General features: G+C 43.7%; 1 protein-coding gene across 1 annotated transcript in view; it reads right to left on the bottom strand.

Annotated features, from left to right (window-relative positions):
- Nucleotides 1-19701, bottom strand: part of crim1 (cysteine rich transmembrane BMP regulator 1 (chordin-like)) — a gene marked incomplete at its 5' end in the record, with an annotated part of 132952 nt that overhangs the window by 20523 nt on the left and 92728 nt on the right. Inside the window, 4 exons of the mRNA XM_080012090.1 lie at nucleotides 12415-12501; nucleotides 12995-13151; nucleotides 14677-14802; nucleotides 19054-19251. Of these exons, the coding sequence (XP_079868216.1) occupies nucleotides 12415-12501; nucleotides 12995-13151; nucleotides 14677-14802; nucleotides 19054-19251 (568 nt within the window). The remainder of the gene's footprint in view (nucleotides 1-12414; nucleotides 12502-12994; nucleotides 13152-14676; nucleotides 14803-19053; nucleotides 19252-19701) is intronic.

Here is a 19701-nt window from a genome sequence, read left to right as displayed (position 1 = left end):
ATAAAGTTTGGGGTGTAGGAGGAATCGCGTTCCAGCTGGCTCCTGGTCGGCTGACGAGCCCATGCGGCGATCCCCTCTAGACAGACAAACATTCAGAAAGCTCCATGCCCCGAGTCGGACCAATAAGCGCCTTGCGGCACTGATTCAGTCGAAGCGAGGCAGCTTGGCGGCCGCGGAAAAAGGAGCTGTGCTATCGTCTGCAGCCAGTGCTTGGTCCGCCACATACCACCACTGCCCGATCTATGGGCCACCCGAAAGTTAAAGAGCTGGAGAGCCAGGTACCACCGGGTGTTCCGGGCGTTTGTGTCCTTTATACGGTGGAGCCACTGCAGCGGGGCGTGGTCAGAACAGAAGGTGAAAGCATGTCCCAGGAGGTAATAGTGGGGGGAACCAACGGCCTACTTGATTGCCAAACATTGCTTCTCAACTGTGCTGTACCCCGCCTCCCGCTCGGAGAGCTTGTGGCTGAGGTATAGCACCAGCCGCTCAGTCCCCTCCACCTCCTGGTACAAGACCACGCCCAGCCCTCGGTCTGCAGACAGAAAGGGAAAGAGAAGTTAGGGCTAAACAGCCCTGGTGTCCCACAAAGAGCTGACTTTACCCTCGCAAATGCCTACCTCTCTGACCACTGGACCTGATTTGGAGCACCCTTTCCAGTTAGGTCGGACAAGGGGCTGGTTATCTCCAAAAAGCCAGGGACAAACCTCCTATAGTAGCCTCCCAGCCCCAAGAACTGCTTCACCTCCTTCTTGGTCTTGGGTCTCGACAGCAGTGGTTTTATCAAGCTGGGGTCGGACCAGGCATTTATCCAAGTGGTACCCCAGATACCGTTCCTCCCTCCATCCCACGGCACACTTCTTTGGGTTGGCGATGAGCCCAGCCCGCCTCAGGGACTCACATGACGCATATGCCGCTCAGGCCCACATGCTCCATATGCTGCTCCCAGGTGTCGCTGGCTGTGAAGGATTAAATCGTGGAGGTAAGCTGCAGCGTATGCTACATGTGGTCTCTGAAAGGTGGCTGGGGCACCGAACAACCCAAACGTAAGTGTGCGAAAGCGGTACAAGCCGAACAGAGGAGAGAATGGCGATTTTTCCTTGGACTCCTGACACAATGGAATCTGCAAGTAGCCCTTAGTTAAATCCAGTGTCGTGAAAAAACGAGCCATACCAAACTGGTCGAGAAGTTAATCGACCCGGGGCATCGGGTAAGCATCAAACTTTTGACACCGCGTTCACCCTTCGGTAGTATACGCAGAACCGGATTGACCAATTGGGCTCACCGTCTCCACATGGTGGTGTATGAGGGACGTGAGGCCTGGCAGGGAGGAGAACACATCAGAGAAGCAACGCTAAAGTGCAGCCACGTCCGCCCTCTGGGACGGAGAGAGATGGTCACCTAACAGGACCGCGTTATCATCGACCGCTTTTTGAACCTCCGGCCCAAACTCATCCGGCTCAATGACTGGCGTGACCAGAGCCAAGGATGCCCCCTCCCTCCATTATTTTAAGAGGTTTAGGTGATAAATCTGTGCCACCCCCCACCTGTCCGACCGTTCGACCTCACAATTGACCTCGCCAACCCGCTGAGTGACCACAAAAGGCCCTTGCCACTTCGCGAGCAATTTAGATTTGGCTGTAGGGAGCAACACTAACACCATGTCTCCCAGTAAGAATTGTCTGAGCCGAGCCCCCCTGTCGTATAAGAGGCGCTGATGTTCCTGAGCCGAGAGCAAATTTTTCTGTGATAACTGCCGAATCAGTGCGTGTAACTCTCCTCTCAGGTCCATAACATACTGTATTTCCTTCTTACTGGTGCTAGGACCTTACTCCCAGTTTTCTTCAATTAGGTCCAGCACCCCTGCCAAAGAGGAGTTCAAAGGGAGAAAATCCCATGGAGGCCTGGGGAACCTCCAGCACTGCAAACAACAGGGGGTCCAACCACGTGTCCCAATTACGGCTATTGTTGTGAACGAACTTTCGAATCATATTTTTCAGAGTTTTATTAAAGCGCTTCAACCGACCGCCGGTCTGCGGATGGTAAACACTGGTCCGAATTGAGCCCAGTAACTCGTAAAGTTCCCGAAGTGTACGTGACATAAAGCAAGGGCCCGAACGGTCAGGATTTCCTTTGGAATCCCAACTTGGGAGATGACTTGAAACAGCGCCTGTGCCACACTTTTGGCCGTAATACTGCGCAGGGGCACTGCTTCGGGGTACCGGGTTGCATTATCCACTAGGACTAACACAAAACGATACCCACGGGCACTGCGGTCTAACGACCCGATGAGGTACCAAGTCTTTCGAACAGGATCTCGACCAGTGGGAGGGGCCTCAACGGCACTTTTGGCGTCGCCAGAGGGTTCACTAACTGCCACTCAGGACACGCAGCGCACAATTCAAGCACATCTGCCCAAATGCCCGGCCAATAGAAGCGGGCCATTATCCACTGTCGTGTTTCATCGTGACCGAGGTTAGTCATGTTATGGTGAGCCGCCTCGAAGAGCATTTCCCGGCGGCTCTTCGTCACCAACAACTGGGTTATCTCTTCTGCATGTCTCCGCTGCCCTGTCCCTAATCACGAAAAATACGGGTGAGTGAGCACAGCATCTAGGCACATCAATACGCCATTGATTTTAACTAACCCCTCAAAGGCCCCGCGTAGGTCGTCTCGCGACTGCTCCAGTGGAAAATCGTTGATAGGGAAGGTAAAGGGGACCGGGGGAGATCCCACTTGGGATTCAGCTGCCCGTGCACCCGTCGTGCGCGGCGATGACCCCTCCGTGTCACCGCGCGCCATGCAACACTCACATCTCCCTACTGACTGTGAATGCACTACCCCAGCCTCTCTCATCAACGTGTCAAACCCTGGCCAATCTGTGCCCAAAATCAGGGTGTGCGACAGGCAGGACCTAACTGCAGCCTTCACCTTATGCTTTTACCCCTTGTAACAAATTTTGAGATGGACAATCAGATACGTGTGAACATTGGGGGTATTGGGGATGGTAGCTCAGGAGGTAGAGTTGGTCGTCTAGTAATCTAAAGTTTGCTGGTTCGATCCCAGGCTCCTCCTGCTAGCATGCTGTAGTGTCCTTGAGCAAGACACTTAACCCCTAATTGCTCCTGATGGCTGCCTCCGTCGGTGTTTGAATAATTGTAAGTCGCTTGGGATAAAAGCGTCTGCTAAATGTAATGTAACATCCCCGTACACACACTGAACCTGTGAAGCCTCCACTGAAGCCCCGGGTCGAACCAGGCGTTGTTGAACCAGCAAAGACTGATGTCTACCCGCTTTTATCATAATCGGTACTTGGTAGGCCCTTTCCCGACCGGAGGAGGCCTCTGCCCAGACGTCTGCGCAGCTCCCTGATTTTCCACGGCAGCACCGCCCTGGGAGCTGACGGGGGACAGAGAGGGGACAGCATGGGAAGGGAAGACAGCGTCCCGCGGCACCACAGGACCCGGCTGGTAGACATCTGTCCTCTCCCAGGCTGGTGGGAGGGGGATCGTATGGGAAAGAAAGGGGGCATCTCCCGATGCCCGTGGGTGCGACGGAGCCCCAGCCGTTCCCCTCTGGGGCGCTGGGACGGGCTAGGAACCTCGCAAATCCCGTGTGGGTCCTTGGGTTGGACGCAGCGGGCCCCTGGATATTCTCCTCCGGGGCATCGTGATGGGCTGCGAATCACGCGTGGGTCCTGGGATCGAACGCAGCGGGCCGCCGGACATTCTCTTCCAGGGCATCGCAATGGGCTGGGGACCCAGCGAATCCTACATGGGTCCTGGGGTCCGACGCGGGTGTGGTCCTCTAGCCGGCTCCTGGTTGGTGGTGGCAGGCCAGCAACCGAAAGCGTTGTGCTCCCGGGAGCTCACGCTGGTGAGAACGCACTCTTACTGGCAGCGGAGGAAGTCCCGCTACTCCTCCAGGTCCGTGAGGCGTTTCCATAGCCAGCGGATCCGAGACCCTGCCCCTCCTGAGTTCCTGTTCAGGTGCCACTTGTGGGAGTCTCTGCCTCCAGGTAGGGGTTTAGGGAGGGGGACGGAGTCTTTTTTGCCGTGGTTCGCCAACATTGTGAGAGTTTTTATTAAGGGATAAACAAAAGGCTCGCTGGCCACAAGTGTCAATAGTAAATAATAATGATGATGATGATGGTGATTATGATAATGATAGTTTCGGGCGCAGGGGGAATGGCGTTCCTAACTGGCTCCTGGTCAGCTGACAAGCCCGTGTGGCGATCCCCTCTGCAAGACAGACAAACATAAAGAAAGCTCCCTGCTCCGAGTCGGACCAATCAGCGCCGTACAGGTGTTGATTCGGCTGATTCGAGGCAGCTTGGCCGTGGGAAAGGCAGCTGTGCTGTCGTCTGCAGCCGGTGCTTGACCACGGCCCTTGGTCCGCCACAAGGACTTTTCAAGCATTTCAGTTAAATGAAAATTTCCAAGGACAACATTCAAGCATGTCATGAAGGACCTGGTAAGAACACCTCTATATAGAACCACCATTTTAATTTCAGCTCAGTTTGAGTTTATAGAAAAGGTCATGGCTTACTTTTTATTTAAATTAACGGGTATCACAGGCCTTGAGACATGACTGCTTACCTCAAACTCTCAGACCACCAAAACTCCATCTGCATGTTTTGGAATCTGGATCTTTCATCTCCTTCCATCAGTCACAGTGAAAATGATGATATTGATGTTATTAGAACTTGAAGGGTCTGCTGCCTTAGAGGAATTTATTAATTTGGTTAATTTATTTCAGGTTGATAATTTTTTTTCCAAACTGATGTCATAAATTACTGTCATTACTGTGACATTACTGTGTTACAGAAAATCTTAATGCTTGACACTAATTTAATTAATGGAAATGTCACTTCTTGTCTAGTCTTCTAGACTGCACAATATAGTTTTATGTAGATGAGAATCAGGATGTTGTCATCAAAAGATGCAGTAAACTCAAGTTAAGGCCTGATCGCTTAAAACGTGCAACATGTTCCTTATGTGATATGTGTTTTCGCAACTTTCCTGCGTGTTTACTACCAGAACAACAGATACCACACTCAACACTTTAAAAATGTACAGTGGTTTCTCAGAATATGAATAAATTGTGATTGGTGGAGATAGCAATGGGTGAGACACGGGGGAAGATGGCTCTTTTGATTGGGGGATGGTAGAATCTCATTTAGTTTATTTCAGAAATAAGGCGAAGCTTGCAAAGCTAGTTTTTTCAGACAACTTGATGGCACCACACGCTTCCACACCCTTATGGTCCGGCTTATTTAAACAGCCAATCCCTCTTTCCCTACCTGCTTTGCTTTCTGCTTTCCTTGCTGTGTTGCAGTGCTCCCGCCACCTCCCCTGCATCCACCTGGCGGGCTCTACTTGGGGGAGTTATGAGCAGTAAAGCCCAGACCCCCAAAGTGAAATTATGCAAAAAAATTAAAATCTACATTTTTATTAATTGTAATTATTATTATTATTATTATTATTATTATTATTATTACTATTTATACTATTATATATTTAAAATTAGATCTAAGAGTTAATGGTTTGGAATTCACTGTTGGTTGAAACAAAATAACTCAAGAAACTCAATTCTATTTCCATAGTTTTTAATATATATCCTTCCACACTTGGGTTTCCTTTGGGTCATGTCCCAATTACATTACTAACTTCTAAATACCGCTAAATATAACCTCTTGTTCTTTTCCCTCAATTTCACATTATTGGACACTTCAACACTTGCACAGGTGAAGAATGACTACACAAGATTATGTTATCAAGGTTGTCCTATTTAGGGTAGGTCACGTGACCATGGTCAAGATGGCAGTTTAGCGAAGAGGCTCCATATAACCGTGCACAATTAAAACTAAATCTCCCAATATATACTGCATAATAATTTTAAAAATAACTTGTCAAAAATGTCCTGCAACTAAGCGGTGTGATATTTTTACTTGAGCACGTAAGACTGGTACGAAAACAACTCCGCCAGGTCCGCTGAGCGATATAGATGCTAGCACCATGGCTAATATAGCTGGTATAGCTAGTTGAAATCACTCTGAGCTGACTTCGGAAAACAAAGTTGGACAGTATTGACACCTGTCTGACTGGAATGGCACAAACTCCATAGCTACATTAGAAAGCAAAGTGACAGATGTAAAACAATTTTACCTCTAGTGCACCAGGTACACCACAGCCATGCTAGCCCCGGCCGCTAAATTAATAGTTTACCTTAAATCCAAAACAGATGACCTGGAGAACAGAGGCAGAAGAAAGAACCTTCGGTTCTTTGGCATATAAGAGGGCAAACAAACACACCTCCACTTTATCAACGGCATGTTGCCACGATGGCTGGGGCTGAATCCTGATAGATTATTCACGTTGGAGCCGGTTTACCGTACACTAATGTCGGGAAAGCCCAACCAAAACAGAGCAGTTCTCATCTGCTTCTTAAAGTTGCAGGACGAGTTTATTTATGTTTATGTTTAGTTTATGTTATAGCAATTTGTCGACATCAACGCCTTCGATGGATTCCAACACAACCCCTAAAAAACTGAGAGTGCTGGACTGGAGAGTGCTTGCCAATCACTTTTGTGTGCACTTGCATAGTTCTTATTCTTTTTATTATGTGTTTTTATAATTTCCTAACTTTGCATTATGTTGAGATTATTATGGAGAGAAGAAAACCGATAGGTACTTTTGATATTAAGATTACAAGCTGGAACCTGGAACCACTTCATACTTCCTGTAAAACCTATGCAAGAGGTGTAGTTCTTCTTACTGTATACACGGGTCAATACCATTTCAAATTACAAAAACCATCCAAGGTAAATCTGCAACAAAAAAACCTAGAATTACGGACATTAGAAAACCTAATTTAAAACGTAGAGACAGAAATTTATAATAACAATGACCCTAAAAAGCAGCATCATCTATCTGTAATGAAACTGACAAGGTACCAAAAAGTCTAATGTCAGTTCACCAAACGTACTATGACCAAGAGGAAAAGGCAGGTAAATTATTGGCCTGGAGGAAGAAATAGCAAGCTGAAAGCACAATTCACTTAACTGGTAACTTGACGATGGACCCATTGTAAATAAATAATACTTTGAGAGACTTTTATAAACTGCTTCACAAATCAGAATATACAGAAAATAAACAAGCTCAGAATACATTTCTTGACCAGTCGCTATGTGAGACTATCAGAAGATGACAAATTAACACAAAATAGTCCATTAACAACAAAGAACCTCTGTTATGCTATGGTAAATGTTAATAGTGGTAAAACACCTGGACCTGACAGGTTACCTATAGAGTTCTAAAAAACGTTTAAAGGTTAACTTGTAAGGCCACTTCTTGATGTGTATGAAGAGTCATTTATCAAAGGAACGCTACCACATTGGTTAAGATTAGCTATCATAACCCTCATATCAAAGCCAGGCAAACCCCCAGTTGCATGTACATCTTACAGATCAATTAATTTATTGGTATGTCACACAAAAATACTTTGTAAAGCACTTTCTAGAAAATTAAATCAGTATCTTCCGCATTGGATTTGGACGATCAACAGGGTTTTTTACAAAAAAGACAAGGTTATCACACTATTAGAAGATGCAAAATATACAGCAATGCTATCATTAGATGTGTCAGGCATTCAATAGGATACAATGGGGTTACCTTTTTGAAGTACTGTCAAGATTTGGAACAGGTGAAACCTTTCCCAAGTGGATTCAACTTCTGTACACAAACCCAACTGCTGAGATCCTAACAAATATTACCATCTCGAGATCCTTTGGTTTACAGCGATCAGCTAGACAGGGTTGTCCTTTGGCCCCACTACACCATAAGAATTTGGTTAACTAGGTGTTAAAATCACTCCTGAACTCAGTGAAATAGTCCCATTAAATGATGATCCCCTGCTAAACTAGAGTTACAGAAGCACTGAATTGCTTGTTTTATGTCAAGCTTAACAAATAATTTAGTTAATTCATCTGGAATAATAAGAAAGCTAGACTTGACCATACGCCACAATATCTAACTTATAGTATTATATTATATGGTATTATATGGCAGCAATGTTTTAATTCTCTTCAACAGCCTCCAATGCTTGGGTTAGCATTGAGCAAAAGCCTATTCCAGATCTACCATTAAATTCATATCGGTACTCTTCAGATATTAAGACATTGAAGAAACATAAAAGAATCCCATCCTTAGAAGTACAATTTCAGTTTGGCACGCTACACACAAACATATAGGTGATATGCAATTTTTATCTCAATTTACTCCTTTTTGGGGCAATGAACGTTTTATACCTGGTGGAAAAAAAGATGAAGGAGGATTCAGATGATAGAATGAGAAAGGTATTCGGAAAATGAAGGATCTTTATGTCGACAGAGGTTTGCTTCCCTCTGATCATTTGAGTCAGAGGTATCAAATCCCTAGAAAACAAAGACTTGTAAAGGCAGTGTCCCTTTAAATGCCAAACTATGTGAGCTTGGTATACACCCTGAGGACTTTATACAAACATCAAAACAGACTATACTTATGGATTTTGGACTTCTTCAAAACCAGAAGAACAATTGCACTGTGCTGGATGAGTATGGACGCTCCATATTTGGGAACGTGGATAAGGGAGCTTTCAGATTGTATGACAGATTGTCGGACTGGAAAGACTAACAGCAAGCAGACTTTGTTCAAGTTTGGAAACAATACACAATATGATTGTTCCTGAAAGATGGAAATGTATACACTGCTTGAGAGGAAGCACGATTGTCACACCTTTTTCGTGTTACGCAGAACAAAATTTAAACAAATGCATTTTGCACCCTCTAGTAGTTATTTATACGTCAAAACAACAAATGCAACAAAGGGTAAATGTGGTGTATTATTGAATACTCAGATTTTTGCCCCAGACCTCCCGAAAACTAAAAGTAACCATTTCCCTTACGACCAAAGCACACCGACGCAGGGAGGGGGGTTGGAGGGGGCAGCGAGTGAATTTCATTCATAGATACAATTTAACTGTGTATAAATGTCAGCATTTATTTGACGTATAACCTTGTTTTTGTATTATAAATATTATTATTATTATGTATATTATAATATTGTATGGTTATAAAGCTCAACACTGACCTCCCACTTTTTCAACGGCTCTGTTTCAGGAGTGAATTTTCCATTAATTCATATGTTTCAGAAAACCCTCTTAAGCCTTGAACAAAGCCAACCAACTACAAGATGAATCGTGACCATAAAACATTTGATTGGGAGCAAAAAAAAAATTTTAAACGGAAAAAAGGGCAAAAACATACAAGGCTGTGTACGTAAAAGGAACTACTCATCCAATAAACCATTGTGAATGATACATTGACCTCCAACCTGACGACAGTTAACTTTAGCGCCGCCCTCTAGCTTCGTCCTTATTGGCTATAACACACACACACAAACTATATATATATATATTTATATTAAAAACCGACCACCCCCCACAACCCTCACATGTCACTTTTCCACGGCAAGTAGACTTAGACAGCAAGGATTTTGTGCCAAGGACCCCCCCCCCCGCAAACAAAAATCCTACTGCCATCATAACAGAACGTGCGTTAATGCGTCAAAAAAATTTGTAGCATTAAAAATAATTTGCATTGACGCGTTATTATCGCATTAACTTTGACAACCCTAATATAAATATATATATATAAAATTATTATATACTATTTTTTTTATTCTTTCCAATGCCTGTGCAAGTTTAGTATGTGTGTGGCGGATAAAGGGGCGGCAGCTGCGGACGATCACACGGTTCCTGCTGATTGGTCCGACTCGAGGCAGGGAGTTTTTCTTAATGCTTTGTTTGTCTTAAGAAGGAGTTCGGCGCACAGGCTTGTGAGCAGTTCAGCAAAGGAACACCATTCCTCCTGCGCCCGAGAGGACGATTATTAACCCCCATTATAATAAGACTCCTCATATATATATATATATATATATATATATATATATATATATATAAATATAAATTGTGGCCTGCATGCCACATATTGCAATGGGCAATAAAACTCTCGCCATGTCGGCGCACCATGGGCAGAAAGACTCCGCCTCCCTTCCTAAACCCTTATCTGGGGAAGAGTGTAATTTATTGTATGTTAAAGAAAAAACAATAAACATATTGAAAAATGAAATGTCCTATTTGGCTCAAAAGACAGAGCCGTGTTACAGTATGGCAGTATATTCACATGTACGTGAACCTGTTCACTCAAGAGACTCCATTGGCAAGTCAACAATAGAGCTGAACTCATTCATTCAGTTTACATACTGTACATCAGTGCAATCCATTCTACAGCTTAGGTTATGCATTATATAAATGCAATAACAACATTTCCGGTAACTTTAGTATTTGTGCTACTATTTTTTGTTATTACTTGTTTTTGTTCAAGATATTATTTGTCACATACATATATATACGGTCATAGACATATGCAGTGAAATGTCATGACACCGGGTGATTACGCACAATAAGCTCTATAAGCTCTAAAAATACAATAAATACTAAAATGTACATAATCGACACAAAGTGCTCGTGCAAGCGGCCGCAAAGGGCAGGGCCATGATCACGATTCTGGGTTCTATAACAAATAGATAAGGTGTTTGAATAATTGTAAGTCGCTTTGGATAAAAGCGTCTGCTAAATGCAATGTAATAATGGGGTGATATACTGTAGAGAGAGCCGCCCCCTCCCAAGCCACAAACAGTTCCAGAGTGGTGCATGGGGTGCAGCAGCTCATTTGCATTTAAAGCAACACACACAGAAATAGCCCGTCGAGAACAGGAGAGATATCTGAGTGGTATTTTCAGCAAAAAACTTCAAAGATATGTTTTGGGGACCTCGGTTACTTGTTGAGAAGGAATATAATATGGGACCTTTAAAATGATTCATCAACGTCACGATACCGCAATTGTGAATTCTGTCCTCTCTGTCAAACTACACCTCTAATAGCTGAATAAATCGGAAGTTGCCTGTGGAGCGTGGCGTCTGGTTGGCTGATAAAATCGTTCTCTGCGCCCCTATGAATGTTAATAATAATAATAATAATAATAATAATAATAATAATAATAATAATAATAATGCTACTGTGGCAATGAATAATTCAGATGGTGACAGATTATGGAGAGAAGCTAAATCTGAAATTTGAATCTGCCTAGACAGCCCAGAGTGAGTGTGTGTGTGTGTGTGTGTGTGTGTGTGTGTGTGTGTGTGTGTGTGTGTGTGTGTGTGTGTGTGTGTGTGAATGTGCGTGTGTGTGTATATTCAAGGGTTGGGAGTGGACAAGTTACTTGAAGCATGCAAAATTAACCCCTTGATTTTTGCCATCCATTCAAAATGTTTAACCTGCAGTGCCACTTTTTTGCACTCCGTATCGTTTTTCCATCCTCTGGCTCCTGACTTCCGGTCCGTAAAGAAGGTAAAAAGACGAGTATGCATACTCCATGAAATGTAGCGACTTCAGGTGTGCTACTCAGAAAACTCCCTTCTATTATACACGTCCCTTGTTTTTTTTAACCATTACCTATTGTGAGAAAAAAAATATTTTAATTAAATTGCTTATTAAATCAAATAATAATAAAAATAATATCATGTGATTTCAAATATACTTCTTTGTGTGGATTCTAAATTCATTTGGTCTAGAGCCAGAGTTTGGTTTGTCCATTCTGGGCTACTGTAAAAACATGTTGGTGCAAAAAGGTGGCCTCCGTGGAAGTGTAACCGCTTCCTAAGTAGATAAAAAACGGCTCATTCTAATGTAACCCAAACACAACGATTCTTATTTTCATGGGATTATAGACTAATTAAAACATAATTAGGAATATTATATTACATTTCTGCCAAGTCCGTTACGTAAATTCTACACACTGCACCTTTAAGGGGAGAAAAAGCTATTCATTGCGATTAATCACAGCAAATTGTGTGATTAACTAGTTAATCTTTTTTTTTAATTGATGTGCAGCCCTAGTAGAAAAACTAGACACTCATTTGCACATTATTTAATCTTTTTAGCTTCTGGCTTTCCACAATATAACAAATTCCTTTTTGCATACTAGCATGAACATACTGGCTTTGTACAGACATAAGTTTGTAATTATATTCACAATTGCTGTCAGCCATAGAGATATATCTCACGTTAATCTCACTTAGATTTTTTGTTCCACTACTAATTTGAGGTAAAAAATGTTGTATGTTTGCCGATGTATCTCTTTTCGATGTATATATAATGAGTTCAATTTGCTACGAGGCAAGGCAATATCAAGCTCCTAGAGGCACCAAAAATGAGGCATAGCTTGCGGAGCTAGTCCAGTCAGACAACTCGACGGCGCCACACGCTTCCACGCGTGTGGGCCAGCCTATTTAAGCAGCCAATCCCTCTTGCCCTACCTGCTTTGCTTCCTGCTTTGCTTGCTGCGTTGCTGCGCTCCCTCCACCTCTCCTGTATCCATCTTTTGGCCTCTACTCTTCAATGTCCTATCCAATGAGGGGATTCAAGCTCATCATTAAGTATGCCTTGTTTGCTGTTCATCTTGCCGGGAGTGATGCGCAGTAGAGCCCAGACGCCCAAAGTCAAATTATGGTTAATTATTTAATATTATTTCATATTAAATCTGAGAGTTGTCTGTCAGAAATATGTACAAAAGGCCATTCATAGCAAATACCATTACCTTGTTGAATTATTAACCATGTTTATGTTAATTTCTGGGTCCTTACATCAACCTGTCTTGGAATGCTCACCTATACTACTACAGCTTATATGTATTGTATTGTATTGACATTATTTATTCTCATGTGTATTTGTTTTTAGCAACCACATGATGAAGCCAAAGGCAAAGCTCCAGCTCGTGGACCATAAAGTTAAATCTATTCTGTGTCGGATGTGTGTTTACTGCCAAAACAACAGATACGTAACATGCTGAACTGATCCTTAAACATGAAAGCCAACATTAAAAAAAAACTTCCTTACACGTATCCAAAGGGACAGTCTCGGTCGCAGAGCAGAGCCTTGCAGCGCTTGTGTCGAGGTCGACACTCGCACATCTCACACCCGTCTCCATCTGTCTGATGCCCGAATGGACACTTTATGGCACAGCCTGAAATCAGGGCGCTGCAGTGTTCCTCTCCTGCACACACACACACGCACACAGACACAAGGATAAGGTGAGATAAGATAAAACTGAATGAAATTGCGGCGTCAACAGTTGCTCAAGAGAAAATAAAGGTGGCGCACGAAAAAATGGAAATAAAAATGTACAGAATTATAAAAACACTAATACTAGTACCACTAGTAATAAACATACAAAACAGCGATAAAGTAAAATAATGATAAGAATGAAAGCAGCAGCTGACATGAGACATCACAGTTCAATCTGTTGAATGGCTTCACCACAAAAAGAACTTCCTATCCTAATTGTGCCTCTGTGGTCTCTGGCTGCTGTAACGTTGTTGACTTGAATTCCATTTATTTATTCATGATCTCGAGCTAAATAATGGATGGAGCTCCTGCCTCCAGAAGCTTCTTAGTCACAGTTTAACTATGTCTCCAAGAGGGGGAGACAGACAGCCACCTAAGACAGTACACAAGCCACATCTTCTCCCAGTTTAACCATTTAGGATTAGAAGGATTTTAGGAATATTTTACTAATATGTCCTGATTGAGCACACTATTAACGTGTTGTTGCCAGGAACGGTTTGCAATTTCAACTTGTTGTAGAGGCCATAGCATGGTATTGCATCCAGGAAATAAAACAAAGGTAATTACCGCAGAGGAAGATTTCATTAATCCTCAAATTGTGCAACAGGATACTGTGTCTTCCGCGGGATTAGTCCAATTTTGGATCAGTTATTTTCTCAGAGTTGATAGCTGAGGGCCAGAAATTGTGCTTTGGTCCGAAGCGCCAAGGAAACTAGTGTATTCATTTAATATGGCATGAATGTGAGCCTCACCTACAATAGTTAATCTGGACTGTAAACCTTTTCAAAAGGTTCATTTCATGCGTTCCATCTGAGGACAATTTTGCAGGGTACATACCTAGAAATGTTTTGAGTTGATGCTGTTTGACATCAAAATCTTATGGTGTTAAATCTAACAAAATGCTCAATATCATCGCCCTCACTGATTTGTTAAACTCTATGACTATGTTACGTCTCGTCTTTCGCTGCGATAAGGAAGTTGATTTATGAAAATTGCAATTTTGTTTTGTATTATTCTTATTTTTTACTTTGTACTCTATGTGTGGAGTAGACCGAATCATGTGCATATATAGAAGGAATATCAAAAGAGGATGTGGGAAGTGAAGGCAATGGTGGTCACAAGGGTGATATCTACCCACAAAAAAATATTTGTAACGTGAATATTATCGCCAAGCCGGTTGATTTCTGGTGTATTGAAGAAGACATCTACCTGCAACTAGAACAGTCTATTAAGTTCAGATTAAAAATGTTATTACTTTACGATAATGCAACCATAAATACAACATTTAAATATATCAGGATATTATGATGACCAAAATCCCAGACGATATCTAAGTATCAGATCAGAATATCAATATTACAATGCTATATTGTCCAGCCCTAACCCCAAAGTTCTCAACAGATTCCAGGATTATCCTCTGGGGGGTTTACCATGTTGTACTGAGCTCTACTCACGGGACTTGCACTGGCAGGTATGGCAGCCATGGGCGTCCGTGTGGTAACCGTAGCGGCATTCGCTCTCTGAAAGAAGGCAGTTCTCTTCAGGACAGCTGGGAGGCACCATAGTGATGTAGCTGGGCTCTGGGGCACAGAACACACACGCACGCACGCACACGCGCGCGCACACACACACACACACACACACAGACACAGACACAGACACACACACACAGACACACACACACAGACACACACACACACACACACACACAGAGACATTAATAGCCCCGGAGCTGATCGCTCCCTCTCTGACGGTACCACTGTTGCTTGTTGATTGCTCGCTCGAGCAATCAACAAGCAACAGGTAAAACCCCAACCCCCACACACACAGGAGAGGAGCCTATGTCATGACATGTTTTCCATCTGCTCCGGGCTTGTTCCACCTTGCCCACTCTCTACAATAAAACAGATGTGTTTTTAACCCCATTGTCTCGCCACATCCTGGGTGTGTGTGGCAGGCGGATCTGCCAAAGTGGCTCCCGAAGAGGGACTCTCCAGCATGGGGAAGGGACACAGAAGGGCTGTCTGAAGATGCACTGGAGCCACCAGCAGGTCAACGGGCGGCCATAGCACCAGCCCTCAACCTACTGGCACCAGCCTCACCCAGGATGTCCAGGGGAGGGCTGGGGGAGAAGCAGCCGCAGCAACCACCATGGGTAACCCCCTGCAGCTAGCTTCTCCCCCCAGCAGCCAACGCCGGGACCACCCAGCAGCCCATCAGCCAGGCTTCCCCTCTGAACAGCCCCCACAACAGCCAAGTCCGGGTACTCCTCCACCAGGTAGCACAGCAGCTGAAGGCCCCATGCTCCGGAAAGGAGGAGGGGAGTCTGTCATCGCCCTTGGGGAGGGTTGCCCATGGACTGAGCTAGAACATGGACCGTTTCTGTTTTGTTGGGCATTTTTGTTTGTTTAACGGATGTGAATCCTGTTTCAGAGTCTGGCATTTTTTTCTCTCCTTGCAGGGTCGGGTGGGGATCAGAGGAGTAGGCTTCGGCCAGGGATTGTCTCCTGAAAGTTTGGTGTTGGGGTATGTGGTGTGATTTAAGCAGACGCACCTGTCTTGGGTCGAGGTAATTGGGCCCGGGATCAGGGTGAATGTATGCCTGTTGCTTGTTTGTGCAATCAATGAGCAACTGGTAAAACCCCCATACCCACAGACACACAGGAGAGGAGCCCTTGTCATGACATGTTTTCCATCTGCTCTGGTCTTGATCCACCTTGTTCACTATCTACAATAAAACTGGTACTTTTCAACCCCATCGCCTGTGTCTCTGTGTCTGAGGGCCATGGAAACGCCAAAGGCAGATGTCTTCAAAGCTACGCCAGTGCAGCACGGCTGAGTCACAGTAATGTCATCGTCAACATCATTCAGTGTCATCATTCTTAAAAGGAAAACACCCTCAAAACTGAGTCACACACTCTGTTTTGTGTTTAAAATAAAATAAATGTATGGGGAACTATGTTCCATACTCTCTGAAATAAATCCTACTAGGAAGCGCAAACGTGTAGAATGAAAATCTAGATGTGACGTTACAACTGTAAATGCCACTTTCTGAGTGAGGTACCTTTCCCGTGGAAACCGTCTTTGTTTTTTTTGTCTGTTACCTTCTATGTAATATGTACAACGCTGCAACTATTGATAGGTCAATTTATGAAACTAAATGTAAAAATGTGTCTTCAGTGTGATTTCATTTTTGTAAATGATCTTGTCTGGGAAAGAGCCAAACTGATTATTTTACTTAAGGCACACAAAACCATTTGAACAGTGGCCTTATAACATGCTAAGTCCAGACTTTTCCAAGTCTTTCGTAAAACATAACCAAATTACTTGATAAAGAGCTGATAAATGGAAGCCCTACGTTTGTATGTGTGTGTGTGTGTGTGTGTGTGTGTGTGTGTGTGTGTGTGTGTGTGTGTGTGTGTGTGTGTGTGTGTGTGTACTGCCTGCTGTGTGAGTGATCATTAATGTATGATCTGCAGCTACTGGCGAGCATCTATGTTGTCACGGCAACAGGACAGCACGGCATTCACTGTGAGGAGGCTAGCGGTGAACGCCGCCAATAGCGGCCGCGGTGATAATTACTTTTTTTTTGCAGTGCTGGTGCATTGGGAGCACAATCATCTCAGAACCACCCCAGAGGGAAAGAGATCCTCATTTTCAGAGGGTTTCTTATACTTTATTCTACCCTCTCCCTTCTTGGGCAGCTATGAGATGAGATCATTTAACCAGAGAACTTTGAAACTAGGGGGAAAGGGAAAAGAATGAAAAAAAGATTCACTGAAGTATCACAATTAGATTTTTGACTCAAAATGGATGTTTTGTAATGGCTGCACTGATTCCTGAATCAATATTTTACATTGTATCTGTTTCCATAGAAGTTGTACAATCACTCTGTATCTATTGTATTTTTTGAGTTTCTATCATGTGTTGCTCTGAAATGAAACTTGATTTGATTTACATTGCAAATAATGTGTACAAAAACATACTCATGAATTAATGCACTCTCTGTGTGCATGTGATGTGTGTCAATCTTTGTGTCGTATCTGGTGTTGCAATTAATTTTAAAATTGAATCGTGAATTTTCGTTTATAATGCACACTAATTGCATTATTGTAACAATTCATGGCAAATGGCAGAAGAAAGATGGGGGTTGAAAAAAAAAAAAAAAAAAAAAAACTTGTGTTCAAACTCCTTGCACCTGCTGCAGGAAGCCCAGGAAACTTATTACCACAATGCTGACGTTATCAGCTGGCCAATATTTTCTGGATTGGCCCAAATTGTCAGTGTCACAGAGATAAAAGCAGTCATTCCTGATGATGATAAATTATATACACAGAGTAGAAAAGGAGAGGAGAACGGACAAGTGAGGAAAGGCGAGGTGAGGAAAGGAGAGGAAGAGAGGAGAGCAGGATACAGGAGAGGAGAGAGGAGAGCTGCAAAGAGAAGAGAGGGAGAGAGGAGATGAGGAGAGGGGAGTATAGAGGAGGAGAGGAGAAGTAGGGAGAGGAGAGGAAAGGAGAGGAGGAGAGGAGAAGAGAGGAAGAGAAGAGATGGAGAAGAGGAGGGGAGGAGAAGAGGTGGAGAAGAGAGAGGGCAAGAGGAGAAGAGAGGAAGGATGAGAGATGAAAACAGGAGGGGAGACAAGGAAAGGTCAGACAAGGAGGAGGAGATGGATAAAATAGAAGCCAAGGTCAGGCCAAGACAAAGCTCTGGTTGGTGGGAGTACTGTGTGTGTGCGTGCGTGTGCGTGTGTGTGTGTGTGGGAGAAAGAAAGACCACAGTGTCTCTCAAAGGAATCAGAGAATCAACGGAGAGGAACAGGCGAAAAAAAAAAAGACATTGGAGAGGGAGGAGTTGGTGTGTGAGAGAAATGCAGTTTGTGTGTGCTTCAGTGTGTTAAAGAGTGTGGGAAAGAGAAAGAGACTAAATAAATGAGATTGTGCACGCGCCTATGTGCACACATATCGGTGTGCGAACTTTATTAAACGCTATCTGACGCTGTGGCCATCTGCCTCAAGGTGACTACCAACACACACACACACACACACACACACACACACACACACACACACACACACACACACACACACACACACACACACACACACACACACACACACACACACACACACACCCTCTCTTCCTCCTAGTCTATTAGTTTTGTCAGTGTCTTTGCCTCTATGTCCATTTTCCTTCTCTATTGAAGGTACAAAGTGAATTTGTTGGTCTCACAATATTACACGGAGACTGGTCAGATACAAAATGGCGACTTTTCTATCTAATAATGAATATAAAAGAGAAAAATAAACCAAAATCCTACGATGGCTCTACTTCTTTAAATCTACCAGTATGTCTCTGGAACAAAGAGAAAATCAAAAATGGCCAAAATTCACACAATTGTTGGACTAGTGTTGGTCTTTAATTGAGTTTCAGCCCAGTGTTCTTGAGTTGGACACAACATCTGAAAGTCTTGGACATGGCTCACCTAGAATGTGTCCATCTAGATCAGTGTTTTGCAGTCTTTTTTGATAGGTACCCACTTTTCAAAAATAGCCAACCATCGCAATCCCATATGCATCTGAATATATCTAGAATGTATCTAGATAAAGACATTCTACATACGTACATTGCATCTTGAGCTCCCTTTACCCAAACATTACCGACCATGTCAGGTGTAAATGCACTGCGTGTAAGAGCACTTCCACATGCTTAGGTCTGTGTGTGTGTGTGTGTGTGTGTGTGTGTGTGTGTGTGTGTGTGTGTGTGTGTGTGTGTGTGTGTGTGTGTGTGTGTGTGTGTGTGTGTGTGTGTGCGCGCCTTGTGCTTGGTACCTTCGCACACAGGACAGCACTCTCCGGGCACCTTGACAGGGTTCAAGCAGTTATGAGCGCAGGCGGCTGCCACACAGCGCCGCTCGCCCGAGACGCACTGGCAGAACGTGCAGTCATCCTCGCGCCAGTGGTCACCGTGGGCTACGATGCGACCGTTGACGTAGCAACCAGCGGCGCTCAAGGCAGGGTAGATAGGATCTGCATGGGGAGGGCAGTGAGGTCAATACATTATCATTGTATTATACAATAAACTGTATGCTGAAGGACACAAAGCACTCTTAGCAGTTTGTAATGAGGATATCTTATGTGCTAAAATTGGTGGATGTCTTTGTGGGTGGAAGCGTTAAAATGTTGCATAGTCATTATGAGTAGAAATGTTAAAACGTTACAAATACTTTTTGTTGTATGCCCAGCATGCTGACAGCACAGTTTAAACAAAAAAAAGAAACGTTAAAATGTATTTTTTACGCATCCGAATATGAAATGCAAATATCTCTCAACTTTGGATGTAGAAGACTCCTCATTGAAAGATCTTGTCGGCCACAAATGTATTGCCAGTGAAAAGACTTCTCTTAAAGTGACTTGTGTCTTCTTGAAATTCGTAGTCACTTTATGATTCTTTATTTTATAGCCCCGAATTATGACGAC

Source organism: Zeus faber (genome assembly GCF_960531495.2).
Source record: "Zeus faber genome assembly, chromosome: 13".
NCBI classification, from domain to species: Eukaryota; Metazoa; Chordata; class Actinopteri; order Zeiformes; family Zeidae; genus Zeus; species Zeus faber.
The sequence above is the reverse complement of the archived record's forward strand: the minus strand, read 5'-3'. Positions and strand labels throughout refer to the sequence as shown.